Here is a 23,049-nt window from a genome sequence, read left to right on the forward strand (position 1 = left end):
TGACTATCTCATTAATAAATCCATCATGCAAAAACGTGCCTGTGTTTTCCTCATTACTTTGTCAGATAGCTGCCACAAATCCCACCACACCATCTGCAGAAGCTGTTAACAGTCCACACGAAAGACAAGACATTGCCACCCATGTGGCTTAGGTTCCTACATTTTAACTGGGAGTCCAGTAGTAGAAAAAAACTATATTGGAGCCCAGTCAGGCATATTATTGCAGGCATTTTCAGCTGTATACATGGATGAAATAAGCAGAAATAAGCGCATGCTTTCCATTGTGTGTGTGCAGATTTAATCCCTTCATTGATTGAGAAGAGCCCCAACATGGAATACTCCCTTACATGCATTGGTACACATGCACACACAGATATCTGAATCAGGCTGACATGCAGATAAAAACAGGCAGCACATAGTGGCTGGGACAAAAGTACTTGGGATGGTGATGCCAATGGAATGGATGGGACATCTGTGAAGGCTGAATGCAATCTTTCCGACCACAGGAAAAAGCACATGGAGAGTAATTATAAATTATTAGTAATAATTATTAGTAATAATAAATTTAATATTAATATTACCAACAATAAAGCACATTTTTATAGTGAACGCCAGAGTTTTCAAGAATTTTCACATCCTTACAGAAACCCCATAAGGTAGGCCAGTATCATTATTCACAAATATTTCAAGGACTTCCAGTTAGCAGGTATAAATTGCCTCACTCTTCTCAAAATAATTCCATGTCTTCCTCTGTGGCTATCCCCCTTAAATATTCTCAAAGTGCTATACAGCATTTGGAGATCAGAGAATCTAAGAGCTGGAGGATATTTCCAGTACCACTTGTCAAAGGAGCCGTGCAGGATCCAAATATATGGAAGATAACTGCTCTCACAGTCTGGAATCTCCAGCATCTGTCCTGAACATTACAGGGTTTTCTGAGACGAGTGCGAATCCTACAGTTCTATCCTTACCCACTGATAATCCCATCAACTGCTAGCTCTTCTTCCCTTCTCTCCAGTCATTCTTCTTAATCCTACTTGTAGGCTGCCTCTGTCTAGCCCAAGCACCCTTAATTTATAAAGGTAACCCTTTTGGTTGTATTATATCTTGGTTGTCTTGGCTAATTAACATCCTATACCTTTTGAATGTGTTTGTAGGAAGGGTGGGGGGGGGAGGTTTATTTGATTATGTTTATATTATTTTTAATTATGTTTTTGGAGTTGTTTATCTTGTATTTATATGTTGTGAACTGCCCTGAGATCTATGGATGAAGGGTGGTATACAAATTGAAATAATAGTAATAATAATAATAATAATAATAATAATAATAATAATAATAATGTAAAGAACGTAAGAAGAGCCCTGCTGCAGCAGATCCAAAGACTACATTCCTACAAACTTGATTCCTATATTGGCCAGGGAGATGTTTATAAGAAACCCACAAGCATGACATGAGTACAATAGTCCTCTCCTACTTTGCTCCCAGGAACAATGAACTAATCAGAGGCAATGTGCCTCTGATCCTGGAGGTGGTATATAATCACTGTGCCTAGTAGCTACTGAAAGCCTTAGCCTTCACAGAAACATCTAATCCCCCTTTGAAAGCCATTGAAACTGATGGCTGGCATCATCATATCATGCATCTAGGTGTTTTGCAATTGAAATACGTGCAGTGAAGAAAAATTATTTTATTCTATCCATCTTGGAGGTCACACCATTCAGCTCCATAGTTTCTTTCTGGGTTCTAGTATTAGGAGGAAGCAAGGCCAAGGTTGAGAGAATACTAGTCTGCTACACAATATATACAGGTGAGTTTTTATCTGGTAGCTCCTCAACACACACTTAGCTTCTACCTGGCAGCACCTCCATGTAGTATGAGAGCTTCCAGCAGATGCTGCTATTTTAAAGACTCTTCAGAAGCTCCAAGAACTAGAAACTTATTTCTGGTCAAATGAAGCATGTTGTCCTCAGGAATTTGACTTCCATGATCCACAGTACGATGGCAGCCACATGATAAACCAGCATGCCTGGCACACAGCCCACAAAGCAAAGGCATCCTGAAGAGCACCGAGTGCCCATCATTAACAAGCTATGTTCCTGGAAAGCAGCAATTTCAAACACACACACACAAACACACCATAATCTAAACAGCTTTCTAGGGATGTAATATGCCCAGAATTAACCTACTGAAAATGAAAGTGTATTTAAACAAAAAGCAACACAGTCTATTGTTAAGATGAAAGGAGACACAGCCAAACAATGAGTAAATCCAATAATGAGAAAAATATAACAAAAGGCCCAGGATCCCAGCATCTGGCACAAGATACACTTTGTTGTAAACTGAATAGCAGTTTCCAAAACTGCTCCAAGCATCGTTCCTTTGCCAAGGCAGTAAACAGCTTTTATCAGCAATAATGATGGCATAATCCCAGCTAAAAAGGAAAGTAACATATGGCAGAAGCCCTACAAATACCATCCCAACAAAGTAGGGGGCATTTTTATTAAGGCGACCACTTGCAGAAAAACCTGCCAGATGACTTCTCTCTCCTCTCACCCTCCCCTCATTTTTTTTTATAAAAAAAGGTTATCATCTTCGCTGTTTGAGCTAAATGTGGCATTAGGGAGTTTTAAACTAATGAGTTCATTTTTCTAGGAGGAGGGGGGAAAGAGGGTGAAGGGAGAGAGAGAGAGAGAGAGAGAGAGAGATTTCCCTGGATCTGACAGATGACAAGGAAACCTACATAGTCTTGTGAAATGCATGTGCATGTTTGCACATGTTTAACACGGTTTTGGTGAAAGCTGTGTAATATTTAACCTGAATACTGGGTTGAATGTATGTCTTTTTGGACAAACAAGAGGGGAAAGACAGATAAGCATCCTATTTAAGTGTTTAAAGACAACACACTGAAAATGTTGCTTAAGACTCACTATGCTTTACTTCAAACCCTCCCCCCCCCCTTTAAAAAAGGATGGACCCCCAATGTGTCTGGGATGAAGGTCGTGATTTTCTAGTAGACTTGTAAAATGTGCCGTGTCAGAATAATGCTTTTAATAGTCAATTTGTGCCCCTTATTTTCCTATAAACATTACCTCTGACCCCAAGTGCTATCACTACAGTGGCACCTCTGGTAACAAACGCTTCTGGTTAAGAACACTTCAGGTTAAGAGCTCCGCTAACGTGGAAGTAGCTGCTCCTGGTTGCGAACTTTGCCCCAGGATGTGAACAGAAATCTTGCGCCAGAGACACGCGTGCAGCAGGAGGCCCCATTAGCGAAAGCACGCCTCAGGATAAGAACGATTTCAGCTTAAGAACGGACCTCTGGAATGAATTAAGTTCATAACCAGAGGTACCACTGTATTTTAGACCTGCACACTCAGCATGCCATGATTTGGAAATACTATGGTTTCCTAATTAACATGCTAATTATTTTGCACTATACATTTGCTATGTTGTTGAACAAACATACAGCACAAACTGGTGTTTACCCCAATGAAGAAAGCAAGGAAAGTGTGCACTAATTTCCCCACCTACCCCCACCCCTTGACATCTTTACCGATAATATTTTTTTCAGACTGAAAAGTGTATCTACAAGCTGCTCTTGCTGATGCGCACTGCAGTTTACCACGGTGTCTATATTTCTGTTGTCAGATTTTATAGTATCTTCCTTCATTAAACCTTTCAAGTTTTCCTTTTGATCATGCAACCAAGGCTAGAAGACAGATATCTTCCTGGAACAGAGCAGTCTGCCAAGTCTTCCTCAAGACCAGCTTTAACCTCCCTATTGATTTTTTCAACACTGCAGCCATTCATTGTTTGTGACATTTGGCTGTCGGCTCTTTAACACCCTTCAACCAAATCAATTTCATATTTTTGTCAATGCTCTGCAAGGAGGATAGTGAGCAAAATGGGAAGAGACTTTTAGCTTGATTTAGAATGTTGATTTTTGTGCACTAATTTTGTTTTGACTTTGTTTTTTCATCACCAATTTTTACAAGCCATATTAAGTTAACGCAACATTGTTTTCCTAAGTATACTGAATACTAAAGGAAAGAGGGAGGAGAAGAGATTACTGTATCTACCATTGTGTTCCTGAAAACTAATATGTACACGAGACAAAATGTTTGTCAATTAAAATTGTTTTAAACTAAATCCTAGGCCAATTTAATTTAAATACTGAGTTGTTTTTAAATCAGAAGCATGTGTATGTGTGTATATATATAAAATTTGTGCCTGGAAAGGGGTGGGAAGAGAGTATCAATGAGGGAAGGGGTAACCTATGTCATCATTTCTAGAGCTAGTCCAGTGAAAAGAGCTCTGGTTTTCAGCCCTGAAAGCTAACAACCCCCATTCCAGCTGTATAGTTAACCTTTTGTACATCAGTTATACTGGATGTGAATTTGCTTCCAGGCCCAATTCAAAATGCTGCTTTTAACTTTTAAAGCCCTGCATTTTGGGGAAAATGGAATGTGAATATATAAATAAACAAAATACAGGTATTCAACAATGTCATCACAACATACGATAGGCATGGAGCTTACCAACAAAAACTGGCCAAGCTATGCTAAAACAACAACATACAAGTGCAGGAGATAGTGCTAGAGTGAACACAGAGGAATAGTCTGGCACCAAAAAGATAATTTAGCCCTCCTTTAAGCGAGATGGCCAGAATGCCCTACTTTACAGACAATGTTTCTGTGTTTGAATATGTCCTCTATTTGAAGGGCTATCCCTTCCAAGTCTGCTTTGAAGAGAAAAAGAGAGCAGAAGCCTCAGTGTGGCCCATCAGCAGTTAGCATCTGGACAGCAGACCAAGCAGACACACAGGCCAACTGGTCACAGTCTTCCCCATAAATGTGAGATGCTTGGTATGACCACTTGCCAGCTCAGTTGCTAGAGGATGAGACTCAGAGCTGTGGGTTCAAACCCAACATTGGGTGAAAGATTCCTGCATTGCAGAGGGTTGGACTGGATGATGCTTGTGGTCCCTACCAACTCTATGAGTCCATGATTCCATGCAATTATAATTATTATATCTAAATTTTAATCTAGACATATAATTACTATATGCAAATCCAAGTTTCTTCTATTCTCTGTAATTTGTGTCTACAAGGCTCTCTATCAAAACCATCACATCACAAGTGTCTTGGGAGTTGAGATATGCTAGTATTCTAAGAGCAAAGTTTTCCTAGTAGCACATAGTATTTGCTCCCAAGTATGCAGCAGGGTGCCAAATCTTCCACTCATCCTTGTCAACAGAGAAAGAATTGATTGGCCTTAATCATGTTTCTCAACCCAGCAAAGATTCCATAAATGCACAATGTCATTCCACCCTGCATCTTGCAAGCAAAAGTAGTTTAGGTTCAACAAGACCCATAAACCACCCCTGGAGCACATACCACTTATTCATCAGAACCTGAGGATGCATGCATGTCTGGAGGGTGGTGTGACAAGGCAAAATATAGGAATAGCAACACACCTTAAATGGTGTTATATGGTACACCTTTTCTGCTTGGTATACAAAAGTTTATAGACCCAACACCAAAGTGAAATCTTTGAATTCACAAGTCTACACACTCTCCCTTGCTGTCCCCATATGCCTGGAATTATACAGTGGTACCTTGGTTTACGAACTTAATCTGTTCCGAAAGTCCATTCTTAAACCAAAGTGTTCTTAAACCAAGGTGTGCTTTCCCATAGCAGCGGGGGACTCAATTTACGAACGGAACACACTCAACAGGAAGCCTCACATGTTCTTATTCCAAGTTCACAAACCGAAACACCTACTTCTGGGTTTGCAGCGTTCTTAAACCAAGTTGTTCATAAACTAAGCTGTTCTTAAATAAAGGTACCACTGTATCTCTCAGAACACCTACAACATGCTGCCTTCCCCACACCCCACTAATTTAAATCTGAAATGAAAACCTCCCTACCTCTTATGCAAAGCCCTTAATCCTCACCCTGCCCCGCAACAGAAACAAAGCTAAGCACTTGTAACTCCATTTGCTCAAATTCATCCCTTCTCAGTCTGAATTTAGATGGCAAGCTCTTCAAGGGCAGGGATCTCTTATGTTTACAATACTCAGTAAAGAGCAACACACATGGTGAACATTTTATAAATATATTTATAGAAATTATTTCACCTTTCACTGCAAATGGCTCAAGATGGCTTTCAAATAGAAAACACAGTTCTAAACAGCCATAAACAGCAAAACAGCAAATAAAAATATAAAGCCAGCCACTAAATAAACAGGACAACACTGTGTTACAATATTAAGTATAGGTACACACACAAAGACAACACACATAATGAAACATGCATTAAAATATAAGCTGAAGACTTCTCCAGTTTGATGCATGAAGAACAGTTCTCTCTGCTTTGGAAAAAAAAAACTTGTTAAAAGATTTGCGTTTCTGCAAGTACTTGCAGAACACACAAAGACCACATCAACACTGACTGCTTTGGTTTCTAAGAACTATTAACCAGCACCCAAATTCATAAAACACCTAAATACTACAAAAAAATCTTCTTCAGGACTTGACCATTGGTTCACCTTAGTGAAGGTTCTGCAATCATTGTTTTTCAGTGTGAGGTTTCACCAAAATTGCCAGAAGCCATCCCTGTGACATGTACCTCTTTCTTTAGGGTGTGTCAAGTAATTCCAAAGACCTATGAGCAAACTCTTATCACCAAGATGGTCAGTTGCCCTCTACACATCTGCACTTTACATGAATGGCTTCCAACAAGCTTTCAGGTTCTCTCTATTTAGGAACCAAACCTTTAACCCACCCTATTTCCTACTGTCAGCTCCATCAGCTCCAGAGCAGATAAGCTCTCTCTTTTTGTTTTTAGGGTCATCCCAGACTGGGTGCTTTTTATTTGCTGGTGTGCTGTGCATCATGTAATTTATGCAGTAATAGTACAATAGTGGTGGATTGACCACCCACATATCATTTCACTTTATTAGCAATCCATTTACTGTAAACAGTAACTTAAATAAAAGGTACCAATACCAAAACTACATCAAAATCAAAATCAGGAGTAGGTCAGCAATAAAAACACCATTGTCAGTGACGTTAACCCTTCCCAGAAACTCTTCCCAGTAGGTCTTGCCCCAATGAGGTAGTTGCGAGGACTGAAGGTCCCTGTCTTCCCACTGCTAAGGCTCCTCTCCTGGTCCCTCCCCCAACAGCCTAAGACTCTGTCACCTTGTGTCTCAGTGCTCCATACTCTTCATTTACCTGCATGTTCTAGATGGAAAGGGGGAAGCGAAGCCGGTTGCAGAAGGAAGGGTAAACTCCCTGGCTTCTTCAGCAGCCTGCTTCATCCCTGTCTCTTGGCCCACCTCCTCTTCTGCTTCTGAGCCTGGACTGCTCTCTGCCCAGCTTCTTCCTGCTCACTAAACCCTGTTGCCTCTTCAGCTTCCAGCACCTCCTCCTCCCAATCTGCTCCCTCTTCTCCTTCTGACCACACATCACCATCCCACCACCAATCCCCTGGCTCTGAGCCCCTGTGGGTTCCCTTGGGGATTCCTCAGTGGTCCCTCCCACTACTCCTCTGCATCCAGCTAATCCATGACACACAGGGTGTAAGTTCCATCATTATGGTGCTATTACTGAGAAACCTCTGCCGCTTGAACCCATTTGTGAATGGAGAGAGCAGAGAATAAGGTATCAGAGACTGAACTTAAAAGGTGGGCAGGTTCGTCTTGGAGCAAGCGAACAAGAATGGAGAGAGAAAATGCTGCCCTATTTCAAAGCTGCCCAAGTCAAAACACCTCTTTACTTTCCATGTTTTTTTAAAAAAAGAAATCTTACAAAACCCATGAAGTACCATTTACTTTCTTCTTGAAACCATTCTAGTGCTTCATCATCTTCTGTAGGAATCTGGAGATATGGAATACATCAATGAAAGCCAGCCCTTTTCCCACTGAAAATCACCAAGCAGCTGATGAAAGCCGTCTTCAAATTGCTGGGAAGCAGCAGCAGCAGCTGGGCCCTCTCATCAAAATATATTTAGAGATTTTTAAAAGATCATCTCAACGGACTGCTGAGCCTGGCATCCCTTTTAGAGCCAGGAGGCACAATCTGAGGTGTTAAGGAAGAAGAAGGGGAGATGGAAAACTCCCCCTTTTAAAGTTGGGAGTTTATATTTTAATAGTGTTCTATTAAAATGAGAATTTCAGGAATGCTCTCGGTATTTACATCAAGGCTCTTTACAGCAAATCCAGTCGTGGTGTGTGTGTGTGTGTGTGTGTGTGTGTGTGTGTGATAAATAAAAACACAAACATTCATCCATAGAACAGAACCATTAAAAAGGCAGATTAATAGCCTGACAGTTCGAACAGCTTCTCTGGAGCCATTAGGCACCATGGTGCAAATACGTACTCCGGGCATTTCTGAAAAGAGCATTAATGGCATGATGGACTGTAACCACCGCACTCCCATACACCTGGATTTATGCTGTTTATTTGGAATGCCTATACGCACCATATGCTCAGCAAATATTTTTATGGAAGCAGTTACTGAGTGTAAGGATCACACAGCTGGTACAGGCTCCCTGCCCCAGGGAGAGAAGAAAGGGAGGCACGACTATCTTTCAAGATTGAGGAAGGGTATGATTAAAAAAAAGCCATGCATGTTTAGGATAAGAAAGTAGACCTTCAGCTGCCCAGCACAAGGAATGGAAATGCAGCTCTTTTAGCAAAAACAGCACAGATCACCTGGGGTGGTGGGGTGGGGATGTCCTTCAGAGTTGCTCCTGAACTATTTTTAAACAGCTGATAAAATTGGAGAGGCTTGTATTTAAACTATGTCAGCCTCAAGGACATGAAGGACAGTGACTGCAGAAAGTGACACACAGGGATGTGTGTGTGGAAAGCAGAGTGAAGGCACAAGATATCCACTCCATATTTGACCCAGAGCACTGACTGCTACTGAGTTCTGTAACACAACACATGTGTTCCATGCCATAGGCTAAAACTTATAGAAGGGCTTACAAACAGGAATTGTGGGGTGTGCAATATCAGTGTAGGAAGGCTAGGCTGCTAGAGTCCAGACTTGGGGTAGTGTGACCAACTGCACCCCAGAAGAAAAATTATGTACCTCAAGTCCAATTGAAAGTACATTGGGATAGCAGAGGGAGGAATTCCAGCTTCTGCTTTTCAGAGCCAAGCCAACTAACTAGCAGCTGTCTTTAGAAGTTTGCACTCAAACTGCTTCCCTCAAAGCATGTTAAATGCTACCTTATCATCTCTACATACCTCCTCTTTCACAACTCCCATCATTCCTGTTCATCAACTATGTAGGTTGAGGTTAATGGAAATTGGAGTCCTAATGACATATGGAAGGCCACAGGTTTCCTGTTCCCACACTTCGGCTGCAAAAAGTGGAAATCTGATAGCTTGTTTAATTAATATGTATATACTATGTCATCTGCAAAGTAGCAGTTGGTAGTGCAAAAATAAATTGTAAAAACCATTAAAAAGTAATCTTAAAAATCACCCATCCAAAATGGTGTTGTTGTTTTTAATTGATAACATTCCCAGGGTAAGGTGAAGGTAAAGAACCCCTGGATGGTTAACTCCAGTCAAAGGTGATTATGGAGTGCGGCACTCATCTCTGCTTTCAGGCCGAGGGAACCGGCGTTTGTACACAGACAGCTCTTTCCGGGTCATGTGGCCGTCATGACTAAACCACTTCTGGTGCAACGGAGGACTATGATGAATGCCAGAGTGCACGGAAACACCATTTACCTTCCCGCTGCAGTGGTACCTATTTATCTACTTGCACTGGTATGCTTTCAAACTGCTAGGGTATCGGAGGTGATGCTCTGATTGAAGACAAAAAGTGCTCAATGGCACTTAAAAACCAATAGATCTATAGTGGCATAAGCTTTTGTTTACTAGACCCCAATTGTCAGGTATTCTTGTGCCTATAAACTTAACTACATAAGAATTACTTGGATCCAAAACAAAAGGTTAGCAGAAAAGCATCATGTGGCAATATGTGATGCCAAATGCAGAGAGGTTCATTTATTTGCTCAAGACTTTGTACAACCACTTTTCAAAACCTTTTATGGCCCACTATTTTCATATGCTACAGTCTGGATCTTCCTTAATCGCCATGTCATAATATAATGCAGCCCTTGATGTTATTTGCTGCACTACAAGAAGACTTCCACTAGCTTGAACAAAAATTCAAATGTACATAAGGTGAAATGGCATTTTCTCATAGTCCTGTGAATCAAAGCCAACACTTATACTTGAGTGTTAGTAACCCCGTCCAGTCTATAAAAGTAACACTGAGCAGAAACTCAGGAAGAAGTGGGATGCATGCTTATATTCCCTTCTCAGCATCTGTAAACTCCCTTTCACTTACTTTCACATGGAGGGAAGAAAAATGCTTCTTCAAATGTTTTTATATGGATAGTTTTTAAGACAGACAGATGCTTTCTAGGTACATGACATGAAGCTGTATAAAAGCAAATCTGCCCTGGACATCCAAGCCATACTGAAAATATTGCAGCTGCCAGCTTTGTTTTGTTTTTCTTTTTTCTTTTTGGCCTGTTCTGTGTAAGATGTGCTCTTAAAGACTCTGTGCTAATATCCAGGTGTCCTAGCCATTTTTCCTGTCCTGCCTTCTTCTGAACTCTGCTTCTAAAAATGGAAGTAATTTTTGACTTGCCCTTATTTATTTCTGGCATCTGATTTCAAGCAAGTGATCGAGTTTCAGACCACTTATTCCGAATCAAATAAAGAAGATAAGAAATATTTATCTGCACAGGACCCCTAAACTTACAACCCACTCAGGAACACAAACAGATTACAGAATTTCTAAAAGTTAAATCAAAAAATGAACTTACTGAATCCAGCTATTTTGAAGGGACTGCTTATTTATGTATCATTTTAAGAGGAAATTGAGAGGCCATTAGGCAGCTCAAGATCACACTTGCTCACACTACCTAGTTTTGCATCATTCTTGCTGCCAAGGAGGAACCAATGGCCAGCCTGGATGGAATCAACACATAAGGTTCCTCCCAGAGAGCCTCACATGGGCCCCCCACATGGGGGAGCAGTTCATGAGACAAAGTGAACTCTACTCCCCATGTACTAAGAACTATGGACACTTCCCCTTAAAGATGCATGGGGGGAAATGGCTGACTTCCCCACCCTGTGTGTATGGTTTCTCCATGCTAGAAGATAATATATGCAGGGTCTATACATGCAACATGCAACTCTGCAGGGGAAAAAAGGTCTAAGAGTTTGGTCTGCCACAAGTCTTTCTGTGCACAAAATACAGGCTCCTCTATATATCAGTAACTGATTAAAGAACAGGAAGCAGACACTAGGAATAAATGGCAATTCTCACAGTGAGGATGTAAAAAGTGTGGTCTCACAAGGATCTGTATAAGGACCAGTGTCTTTTATCTTGCTCATAAATGACCTAGGATTAGGGGTGAGTAGTGAAGTGGACAGGTTTACTGATGACACCAAATTATTTAGAGTGATAAGATAAAAAAGTAATTGCCAGGAGCTTCAAAAGGATCTCTCGAAACTGCATGAATAGATATTAAAATGGCAAATGCAATTAAACATAAGGAAGTATAAAGTGACACATATTGGCCAAAAAATCCTAACCGCGTATATACAGTGGTACCTCAGGTTACATACGCTTCAGGTTACATACACTTCAGGGTACAGACTTTGCTAACCCAGAAATAGTGCTTCAGGTTAAGAACTTTGTTTCAGGATAAGAACAGAAATTGGGCTCTGACGGCGCAGCAACAGCAGGAGGCCCCATTAGCTAAAGTGATGCTTCAGGTTAAGAACAGTTTCAGGTTAAGAACGAACCTGCGGAACGAATTAAGTACTTAACCTGAGGTACCACTGTACTGATGGGGTCTGAGGTGGCAGTGACAAAGCTATGAAAGGGGTTCATGCTAGGGTCATTAAGAAAGGAATCAAACAATAAAACTGATAATATTGTAATGCTTTTATACAAAGTGATTGTATAACCACACTTGGAATGCCCCATAGTATAGGATCTGGTTGATACTAAGGGAAACAGCATGCTAGACTAGATGAGCTTTCGGGGCAGTCCAGCAGGACTATTTTTATGTTCATATATAAGAAAAAAAACTAGCAGCTTGAAAAATGTTAAAGGTATGTGCTGTGTCCATTATATGAGTACCCAGGGGCCCTTGTTGGTGCTACCATTCCAGCTTAGGATCTAAGTACATCTAGAGGTCTTCAAAATGACACACCCAGCCATACTGGTTTAGGCAAAACGTACACCTAAGTCTACAAAAACAAAAACATGACAGTGTACAAGGAGGGAAATGGAAGAATTTCTAAACTGACCTAAGAACATGAGAGCTTTCTGGATCAGGCCAGTGGTCCATCTAGTCCAATATCCTGTTCTCACAATGGCTAACAATGCCAGTGGCCAGGCCTTCTTAAAAGTAAAACAAAGCAAATTAAATATATCTTCCTTATATGCTTTGGGGATCAGAAATATCCTACCAGGGTACAAGGCAGAGAAAACCAAAATGTGTGTATGGCTTTGTCTTTAAGTACAAGGTGCTGCCCTGGCTTGCTACCCCCCCCCCCAGCCCCCAGAGCAATGAGGGATGCTCTGTTATTACAAGCTCAGGATATTCTATTATTCCACAATGTGATTCCCCTCCAATGTCCTCTATCCTTAACATTTTTGAAAAACAGACTGCCTGTTTGATGCTGTCTTTGCCTCAAAATAGTCTGCTCTTGTTTACCCAGGAGTAGAGCTTCAAATATTATATTCTCACATTTTCAAATCACTGTAGACACCTGAGACAAAAAGTGTCCCCAAAGCTGCCTGCACAGGCTACATGCTGGTCACTCTTTCTTGTCAAGACTGATTTATTGCCTCCTTGCTGTTCAATTTCACATTTTGTCCTCATCATATCCGTGCCTCATGATCATTCCAGGCTGACCCTTGTAGGGCAGGCAAGGAATATTGATAAAACAATTATCTGTTAGCCGTTCATTTGATTTTCCATTTCAATTACGGATTGCACGAGGCAAAAGGAAAAAGATTGCATCATTGATTTTTCCCTACCTTACAACAGTAAAGAGTTGCTTTGATGGTTGTAAAATGAATGCTACTCAACCATGCTTTTAAAGGTCATATGGTTTCATTTTACTGTATTTTTAAAAAAAATTAAAAGCCCCCAAATATACAACTGTTAAGGGTCAGAACTGGGTCAGCAGATGGGACAACTGGATAATTTTCTCAAAGTTGGTTTTTTAAAAGCTTTTTCTCACTGCTTGAATGAGGGTGGAAACCCATGAATTTGCTCTGATATGGTTACAATTAATATGATTTATTTTCACCTTTCCAAAACTCTGCTGAATTATTTTCAGTAATTATGGAGAAATGGTCTGAAGGCGCCATCTCTGAAGCTGAGCAGATCTAGGACTAGCCAGTTTTCTGGATAGGAGACTGGCCCGTGTATGCTGCTCTGTGGTCCTTGGAGGGAGGCCAAGACACAAAGTGAGTGAGCTATGGTAATCTATTCCCATAAACAAAAAAAAAAGTAAAATTTAGTGGTGTTACCCACAGTGGCTGGAAAAATCCCCAATGAAAACTAGAGATAAAAGAGGCAAGACAAAGCCTAAAAGGCTACAAAGTGAAAGCTTGCTAGGGTAATTACCTCAAGAAAGCTTAGAGCTACTGCTACTGTTTTTGCAGCTGTCAAGTGAACTGAGAAGGGCAGCACTCATCCTGCTACCTTGAGGCATGCACAGAGAATCACAGAGCTCTTCCTAAGGGGAGGAGCAGGACAGCCTGCTCCTTAGCTCTTCCGGAGTTGTATTCTACATGGCCATAGAACTGCTTGCTGGACTACACTGAGGTCACAAAGAAGTAAACAAAAGTAACATGCAAATGAGTATCATGTATGCAAGTGTTCCAAGGTTACCTGCAAGATACTTCACTGTGCATACAGCTAGAGAGATATTCAGCACACTACAACTGGAAAGTGATACTGAGTTCAATTAGATTGCCCTATGTTGGCTCAAAATGAATAAAATAAATAAAACCTGCAGCAGCTTCGTATGCTTTGAGGTTTTTCTTTAGTCCATGCCATCTACAGAGCACCAAAGAGACTATTATCCCTTGCTAAATATAACTATGTTAAAATTTCACCTGAGAGGATGATAATGTGCTCTCACTAGCCAGTGATCCAGGACGGTCACACATTTAAACAGAAATGGTGCTCAACCTACTACACTTCATTACGGTTCAGCGCTTGGTACAGCTCTAGTGGGATTTTCACATGGTCGACCTTAAGAAAAGTTCAGCCTTTGATCAAGGTTTAGAGCTCCTGGAACAGCAGTGGTAACACGAAAGCGTTTCCATTTTCTGTGCCATAAGGTGCCTCTGTTGATCTCCTTAAAGCCCTAGAGTTTTCTTCCAAGCCCGGATTACGCTCAGCAATTAAGGTAATGAACTAGCTGAGGTAACAAGGCATAATGATCTCTTTTGTCCTTTGAATTCTTATGAACTTCCCTTGTTCACAATGAGGAAAAGCCAAACATGCTAGATGCAGTTTAAAGCTATGGGTGGTGTTGTGTGGTTTTTTGTTTTGTTTTTTAAAAAGGGAGAGACAGATTACTTCCATTATGCCTTCATGGTTTGACGTTTTTAATTTAAAACACCTGTAATATTTAAGCACACCAAAATACTCACACTCTGAGTATGCTAGCTTACATTCTTGTAATATTTTGACACGTTGCAAGTTATTATTTTAATGCCTGAAAAGATAATGTGATGAATCCACTGAAAATACATCAAAATATATGTATGTGGGCCTGTGTCTCACTTTTTAGTTCCAAAACAGTGAATTCTTACAAAATAAATACCCAAAGCGTACAACAGCAGGCGTGCACAGCTAAGAATGATTGAGACTGCACAGAGGAAGAACAATAATGAGAAGACCACAAGCACATTTACTGCAATCCACTAAGTGTTGCTTCTGCGCAATCTCCGTTCATTTCAAGAGGGGGCGATGCTGGAGAAACGCATGGCAGCACTCAGTGGGCTGCAAACATTTTCTGTCTGTCCACAGCAGAACTTTGACATCAAATCAACTCTTCGTCATTAATGTGCTTTTTCTAGAGAAGAATCAGTTCCGAACAGAGATATCCAAATAGAAGAAGGTCCACTTCAAGATTTTATTTACTTATTTGGAAGCAGCTGGCCTACTATTTATTCTTTTTTTTTTTTACTTCCCCACCCCCCTTTTTTTGCATGCTATAAACCTTTTTCCTGTGCTTTGCAGAATCCACTGCACTCTGATCTTTCATCTTAACACATTCCCAGCCCCAAATTTCACTTCAATCTCACCTCATCTCTCCATACTACATTAACCCCTGGCAATTGCCTTCCAAATGACCCCATTAAGCTGTAATTGCCTCAGCAGGCCTGCACTTTCGCTTGTAATTCTGTACCTCTCATCTCCCAGACGTTCTCTCAGCATCATTTCATGTTCTGGCTCCCTTCACCGAGCTCAGCTTATGACCTCGCTGCACCGTGGCCGAAATGACTACTAAAAGCATCACGGAGACGGAATTCCATTACTTATTTTTTTAAAAGTTCTCCCATGCCCCTAATGTAATATTCTTTGGGGACTGTTGTCAAGGATACCAAGCACCAGCCATTAAGACCTTTTGTTTCCCCAAGGCATTTTGTCTTTTATTAATAAATAAATAAAGATAAAGGGAAGCTCATTCTCTCTCCCCACCACCACCCTGGAAACACAGCCTGTGTATTCTATCTGAGACGTTGCAGACTGGGAGTCACACATGTAAGGAAAGGACAAGCATGTTTCATGCTATAAAGTCATCATTTAAAAAACAACAAGATTTTCAAAAGGGCATTTATTTGCAATTAACTGCACATATTCTACCATTGCGCCTGCAATGAATAGAGAGGCTCAGATCTACACAGGCACAGATGAAGGCAGCAGGGGTTTCAAGAAAGCAGGGGATAATGAGAATGAAACCCATCCTCCTTCCGACCAAAGAAAATGAAGAATTTGTCAACAGGAATCCCCAAAACTGGCACAAGAGGAATGCAAACTGCAAATTCTCCAACAAAGGTTGCAGGTTCTCCCATGCCAACCACATTGCAGAATCATTCAGGTGACACATTTTAGGATGAGAATCAATTGGTACATGACCTATAAATAGCAAGATTTTATTATTGTGCCCCAGAAACTGAAATTCTGAAGACCCTCATCCTCTTCTGGAACCATTATAGTAACTGCAGATTACGAAATTAGTGACAGAACAATCTTCTGCACGTGTGAAAACAGACACACTTGTACATACTTCTGCTTATGCATTTCCAAATTGCAGCAGGCTCTCCCCAAATTTATTCATATTGGCATTTTGTTTGCCAACAGCAATCAGACAGGTACCCCAGTGAAACGAGGAAGAGTGATGGCAGTATTCACTCCCTTCCACTGGCTCTTTGCTCTTAAACTCAACAGATACTTGCTCATGCTCAGAACCCAATTCATAGCCACTAGACACTGGCTTTCTATGTTTTTGGCCTTCTAATATAACACACAGCTTGGCTCATTTGCTTGAGTTGCAGAGTCACTTCATCCACAGGGTTTTCTGGCAAGAAATTTCTTTAATCAATTTGCCACATGCCACAGGTGGAGAATAACTTTAAATGTTATGGATAGATGACATAGAAGGGCAGTTTGGGCTGTCAAGACAGGTGCCTTTTGGAGATAACCATTCTCTATAGATTTTATCAATGTTTAAACAAGACTTTAAAAAGAAGTAAAGAACAACAATCCATTAACAGTATCCTAACCCATTTATTTTTATCTGACTTTTTCTAAAAGATCATGTGTTATGCATCATTATGAAATTCTGTAGCAATTTTTACATGGCTTTTTTCCACATTCAGAGATGCCCCTACCAAAAAACAGCGTTGCTTTAGACTTAGAAGACATAAAAAGATTCACAAAGGTGGTGGTTGGTGCATCTTGCAATGATAAGGCCAAGTCATAAAAAAACACAAGAAATCTTGGCAAGGGGGGAGGGGACACGTGGGAAGAATTAACTGAAAACCAAAGATAAACTAGACGTATGATGGAAGAGCACACACAGTAACTGGTACTAATGTTGCAAGAGGAGCACTGCAGAACCTGGGAGCAAAGATCTACCTCCCTTCTTAGAAATGCTTCAAATGAATCACCACCACACCTGGGACAGAACTCTAGTCTCCATTCTACCTATCCCACAATGCAGAAATTCAATCCATCACTGAGATGAAAAATTTGGGGTAGGGGAAGAGGATGATGGTAATATTGCTTGCCATGCCTGGCTCCTCAGTTTCACCAAGGCATCTGCCTGATGGCTGTCAGCTAACAAAAAGAGAAAATGAATAAGTGTAGAATAGATGCCACAGAAAGCACTTTAAGTGGATGGAACTGAATAGGTAAGGTGTAGTATGGGTCTTTAGGGGGGGTGTACACACACATTTTTAATGCTATGTGAAGTATGTTGTAGGCCAGAAGTAGACAATCTGGTGCCTTCCAGGTGTTGTTGTACTACCACCATCCCCAGTCAGCATGGCCAAAGGTCAGGAGATGTAGTTCCATGTTGGCTACTTCTGCTGTGCATTGTGATGGTAGCCAGATGGAATTCTGTATTGCAATTTATTAGTTCAAGAACAAAGGAAAGTTTGCCGCTTAGTGCTACTGCTTGAGGTGGAGTGAGGTGGGGTCAGTGGTGCTTTTAATTTTTTTTTTATTCATCTTCCGTTGTAATTTTTTGACAAAGACTTTTGACAAAGTCCCCCATGATATTCTCATGAGGAATCTGGTAAAATATGGGTTGAACGATGTAACTGTTAGGTGGATTTGTTGCTGGTTGACTGACTGAACCCAAAGAGTACTAATGGTTCCTCATCATCCTGGAAAAAAGTGACAAGTGGGGTACTGCAGGGTTCTGTCCTAGGCCTACTGTTGTTCAGCATCTTATAAATGACTTGGATGAAGTGGGGGGTGAGTGGGGGGTGGGGCTCATTCAATTTGCAGATGGCACCAGCAGATGAGGGGTAGCGAATGCCGCAGAAGACAGAATCAGAATTCAAAATGACCTTAACAGATTGGAGAACTGGGCACAAGCTAACAAAATGAATTTCAGTAGGGACAAATGTAAGGTTCTGCACTTAAGCAGGAAGAACCAGATGTACAAATATAGGATGGGGGACACAATAGCAGTACCACAAGCTTAACATGAGTCAACAGTGTGATGCAGCAGCACAAAAAGGTAATGCTATTCTGCGCTGCATCAACAGAAGTATAGTGTCCAGATTAAGGAAAGGAATAGTACCACTCTATTCTGCCTTGGTCAGACAACACCTAGAATACTGTGTCCAATTCTGGGCACCACAATTTAAGAAGGATGTTACAAGCTGGAGAGTGTGTAGAGGAGGGCAACCAAGATGATCAAGGCTCTGGAAACCAAGCCTTATGAGAAACGCTTGAAGAAGCTGGGTATGTTTAGCCTGGAAAGGAGGAGATACGATAGCCATATTCAAATATCTTAAGGCAGGGGTCCTCAGACTTTTTAAACAGGGGGCAAGTTCACTGTCCCTCAGACACTGTTAGAGACTGGACTATAATTTGAAAAAAATATGAACAAATTCCTATACACACTGTACATAATTTATCTGTGGTGCACAAAAAACAAGAAAAACAATATAATATTTAAAATGAAGAACAATTTTAATCAACATAAACTTATAAGTATTTCAATGAGAAGGATAGGCCCGCTTTTGGCTAATGAGATGGTCAATATCCAGTTGCATATTTCTCACTGCTAGTTGTAGCAAGTGACGCAAGCAGCTTTTGGCTTATTCCACCTGCTCATTGCAAGAACTGAGTCATGAAGAAATAGGTTTGCTTTTCCACCTCCTCCCTCCCACTCCTTTTTCCTTTAGTGCTGTGTATTCCCCATTGTAAGCCTGAGAAGGCGGTTTCTTCGCCGACATCTGCAAGCTGCAATGTGATAACACCCCTACCACACTGCACAACTTTTGTGTTTGTGTGGCCTAGCAGCATGATTAAAAAACAACAACACTTTTTACTTTGGGGGTTAAAATTAAACTGAAAGTTAATTGGGTCGGCCCCACCTCTGCTTATTTTCTGCGAAAAGCTAAAAGAGTCCATACTGAGCCCTTACCGAAAACGAAAATCCACCAGCTGGAACTGCCTAGCCAGAATCCAAAATCCAACCAGCAAACAAAGCCTCCCTTCAGCATCCCAGTCCTTACCCCGTGGAAGCTAAACCAGCGGCCCTCAGGCAGCTCCTGGACTCCATCTCCCTTCAGCCCCTGCTACCAGGTCATTCGGGGGGGCTGATGGGAGTTGTAGTCCACGAGCAGCCTGAGGGGCCCACAGGCTTCCCACACACATGCCTGAGGCAGGGGGCCTGCGAAGCCCCACGTGAGCGCCAAGGCTGCAGGGTGTTGAGTGGAGGCTGGCAGGAGCTAAACGCGTTCCCTCAGCCCGCAAGGAGAGGGCTCGCCCGTTCCCAGCGAGGAGAGGCGACTAGGCCTCACAGGCCTCACAAAAAGGGGCGGCATTTGTGGGCCAAGGTGGAGCCGGCAAGGGGAGCCGGCTGAGGCCCGTGAGGGGAGAGCGAGCATGTGGCAGCAAGAGAGAGCAGGCGCGTGAACAGAGGAAGTTGCCAGCCTGGCCCACAAGGCAGCGGCAGCAGCAGCGGGTTTTTTCCTTGGGCCTGGGGGAGCCTGCCTCCCTGCCTCTTGCACCTGAAGATGCCGGGTGGCGGTGGCAATTGCCGGGCGGGCTGGGTTCAGGACCCTGGTGAGCCAGATCTGACCCGCGGACCATAGTTTCAGGATCCCTGTCTTAAGGGCTGTCACATGGGAGAGAGAGCATACTTGTTTTCTCCTGCTCTGGAAGGGAGAGGGTCCCTTCCAACTCTAAGATTCTATGATTCTGTTTTCAGTCTATAAAATATCATTTTTACAGTGTTTGGACTCCTTTATCCCTCAAGCTACTTAATTAGATATTATGAACACCTTGGAGACAGAAATAATTTTGCATTCAGGCTAAACTGCTGTAAGCTGCTCTGGGCTACAATATGGAGGAGAATGCATTTTTGAATTGGTGTTCAGAGCACCTTTCCTCGAATCCCAAGTATTGATATACCTAGGATTGAAGAAAATTACCCAAGGACTTAAGACGTGGGGCTTTCCTCAGCATTCTTTATAACATCTGACATTTGCTGCCTGAGCTTCATGGCTGAGTGGGTATTTGAACCCTGATCTCCCTGGTGCAAATCCAACCTGCTATCCAGTATATCACAAAGGCTTTGACAGCACTTCAGCATTGGAGAAGATTCCACATAAGAAGCGAAACTCTAGAGATACTTTCCAACTTCATCACTGGTACTCCACTGAGGGGGCTCTTCCAACATCACATTTTCCAAAGTATTCTTTCCCCACCTCAGAAAAAGCACTACACCTGAATTTCACCAAGTTTTTTCTTCTGCTGCTGCTGGTAGTGGTACTATGACTATTTCTTCCCCAAGTGGTCCTTGGGATTGCATCTCCAGTCACCACCACACAAGCCCGAGGGAGGGGGGGGAAGCTGGATACATTTGCCCTGGGCTTCGGAGGGCTAAGCTGGCTTGGGGGGGGGGGTCCCTGCAAGGGACTGGCTGCTATTTTGCTTCAGTTTATACTGTCAGTATAAACAGCCCCCGCATGTGTCAGCGGAGAGCATATAAACACAATATGTTCTGCCCTCATCCCACTCTTTTTGGTGATGTGTTTCTAGGCACTTCTGGGTTTGGCGCTGTGTGCGTGTCTTTTGGACACAAGTTACCGGTAATTGGTTAACTTTTATTCAGACAAGACTCCTGACCCAAGCTTGGCATGGGCCTGCTACAACATAAAACCTTTGTGCAGGGATCAGGATGTGAAAATTGTATCCATTGTTGTGCATAAAACTCTCTGATAGGTATTAAAAACCCATCCACATGAAAGTATGCTTCTGAAGAGGATCCTGCTTCACTGGCAAGGACTAGAGACTCATATTCTTCTTCATCCCAGTGCTACCCTCTCCACTACTAGATCCTACTACCACTAAGGCCATAACCCTAGAAATATGCCCACCTGAAAAGCAAGCTAGCCTGTGTATCTCCATCTTTCCAGAACAATTTAAAAGCTGAACAGTGTAATGAGCAATGGCCCAGGGACCTTGCAAGTTATGGTTAAGAACTGGAAAGAGAATTCACTTCAAGATATTTTTTCAAATGGAAAACTACTAGTACCTTGTTTTGTCCCCTACAGCACCTCCATCTCCCCAGCCCCACAGAATAAGAGGACCCTTTCACCAGTCATCCAGCTCCTCTGGGAAGGTGAAGGTCTAGTAGACTGCATAAGGCAGGGGTCGGCAACATGCGGCCCATGGGACAGATGCAGCCCACGAAGACCATTTTACTGGCCCATGAGCCACCCCCAAACTGAGCCACCCGCTCAGCGAGTCCCCCCCGCGTGCTGTGCTAAACCGGTGCACCGCGGCTCGGGGACTCGCCAAGCGGTGCTGGAAATTGCGTCTGTGCACATGCAGATACCGGAAACCATGTCTGCGCATGTCCAAATGCTGAAAATCACTTCTGTGCAGGCGTGGTTTTTGGCATCTGGGCATGCACAGAAGCGATTTCCTGCGCCACGGACATGCACAGACACGATTTCCAGCATCATGCTGCACCAGTCCGGCGCACAGACGATCTCTGTGGGAGTGATTCGGCCCATGGCCGGTAAACCTTGCCAACCCCTAGCATAAGGTTTCAGTTGACTCTAGCTCCCTGCAGAGACTGTGGTAGTTGCCTTAACAGAGCCTCTTGGAGCTGTCCAAAGTCCTGTATAGTGTTTGCTATACTAAGACTTGTGACTACACACGTTCTGCTTTCCCGTGACACATGAAACGAACAGGCATTTGAACCTGTGTCCCCCTTATCCAAGGCACACACACTATCCATTGTACCACAGAAGCCAGTTTTGTGGCATAAATGCTCTCAACTTCCTTCTTTTTCTTTTATGTTATTTATTTTAAGTGTAAGATGGAAGGAAATTCTGTGTTAAGTCCAGAATTCACACAGTGACTGGAAACATGGAAATTCTACTCCAGCAAGCCCAATGGCAGAATGCATTAAAGCCTATGCAACAAGGGAAGAGAGTGCTATTGTAGTTTTGCTTCTGGTTTCAACACCACCACCAACAAAGTAGAAAGCATTTCAAGGGACTTCAGCACAAAGCTATAGAACTTGCAATATAATAACAGTGCTCATAGGAGGAGAAAGAGAAAAGGCAGCCTGTAAAAAAGAGAAGAATTATTTTATGCATGCAATGTTTCTGAAAACTGGAGTGGTGTTAATGTGAATTGTTTTTACAGTAAATGTGTTTTACAGTAAAACTGGGTGTCATAGCCAAAGACTATTCAATGTTTCTCTGCAGGTTAGTGCATCTACAGTAGGCTACAACTGAATGAAGTTGTCACACACTGACATCCAGCTTCAATAATATAGCCCCAGCATCAGAAAAGTAGTCCATGAAAACCCTAAGAAAGGCTCAAAAGTTACATCACCTAACCCCCTGCCTTATCAACACTTTCTCACAAACCCATTTCCTGCTAAAGTGCTCTTTTTAGCAGAGCAGGTAACAAAGCTGCTAGCCTATCCAACTGCCAAAGCTATCGGAAGAGACGTAGGAATGATGGTATGCAACAAGTTTTGAAAATGCAAAAATTAGATCCATTTGAACTTTTAACTACTCTTAAAGTTACTAATACATTTGTTCACTATTCATCCCCTGTGTTATTATGTCTATTTGTTTCTAACTTTTGGCATCTAATTGATAATTTAAATGTATATTTTCTATTTTATGCACATATAGGGTGCTATTTATAATATAAATATAGTACAACTAACTGAATAAAAGATAAATGTAAACAG

The 23,049-nt window shown here is 42.0% G+C and overlaps 1 protein-coding gene across 15 annotated transcripts in view; it reads right to left on the bottom strand.

The window, feature by feature from the left end:
* PBX3 (PBX homeobox 3) overlaps window positions 1–23,049 on the bottom strand; it is a 233,544-nt gene that overhangs the window by 129,272 nt on the left and 81,223 nt on the right. The window contains exon 1 of one of the 15 annotated variants that reach the window (XM_083423857.1): window positions 15,490–15,511. The exons of the other annotated variants lie outside the window; for them this stretch is intronic. Within the exon in view, the coding sequence (XP_083279983.1) occupies window positions 15,490–15,496 (7 nt within the window). The 5' untranslated portion in view covers window positions 15,497–15,511. Of the gene's footprint in view, window positions 1–15,489; window positions 15,512–23,049 lie in introns of those variants that run through there. 15 annotated transcript variants of the gene reach the window in all.

The sequence above is a fragment of the Podarcis tiliguerta genome, assembly GCF_965153285.1.
Source record: "Podarcis tiliguerta genome assembly, chromosome: Z".
NCBI lineage: Eukaryota > Metazoa > Chordata > Lepidosauria > Squamata > Lacertidae > Podarcis > Podarcis tiliguerta.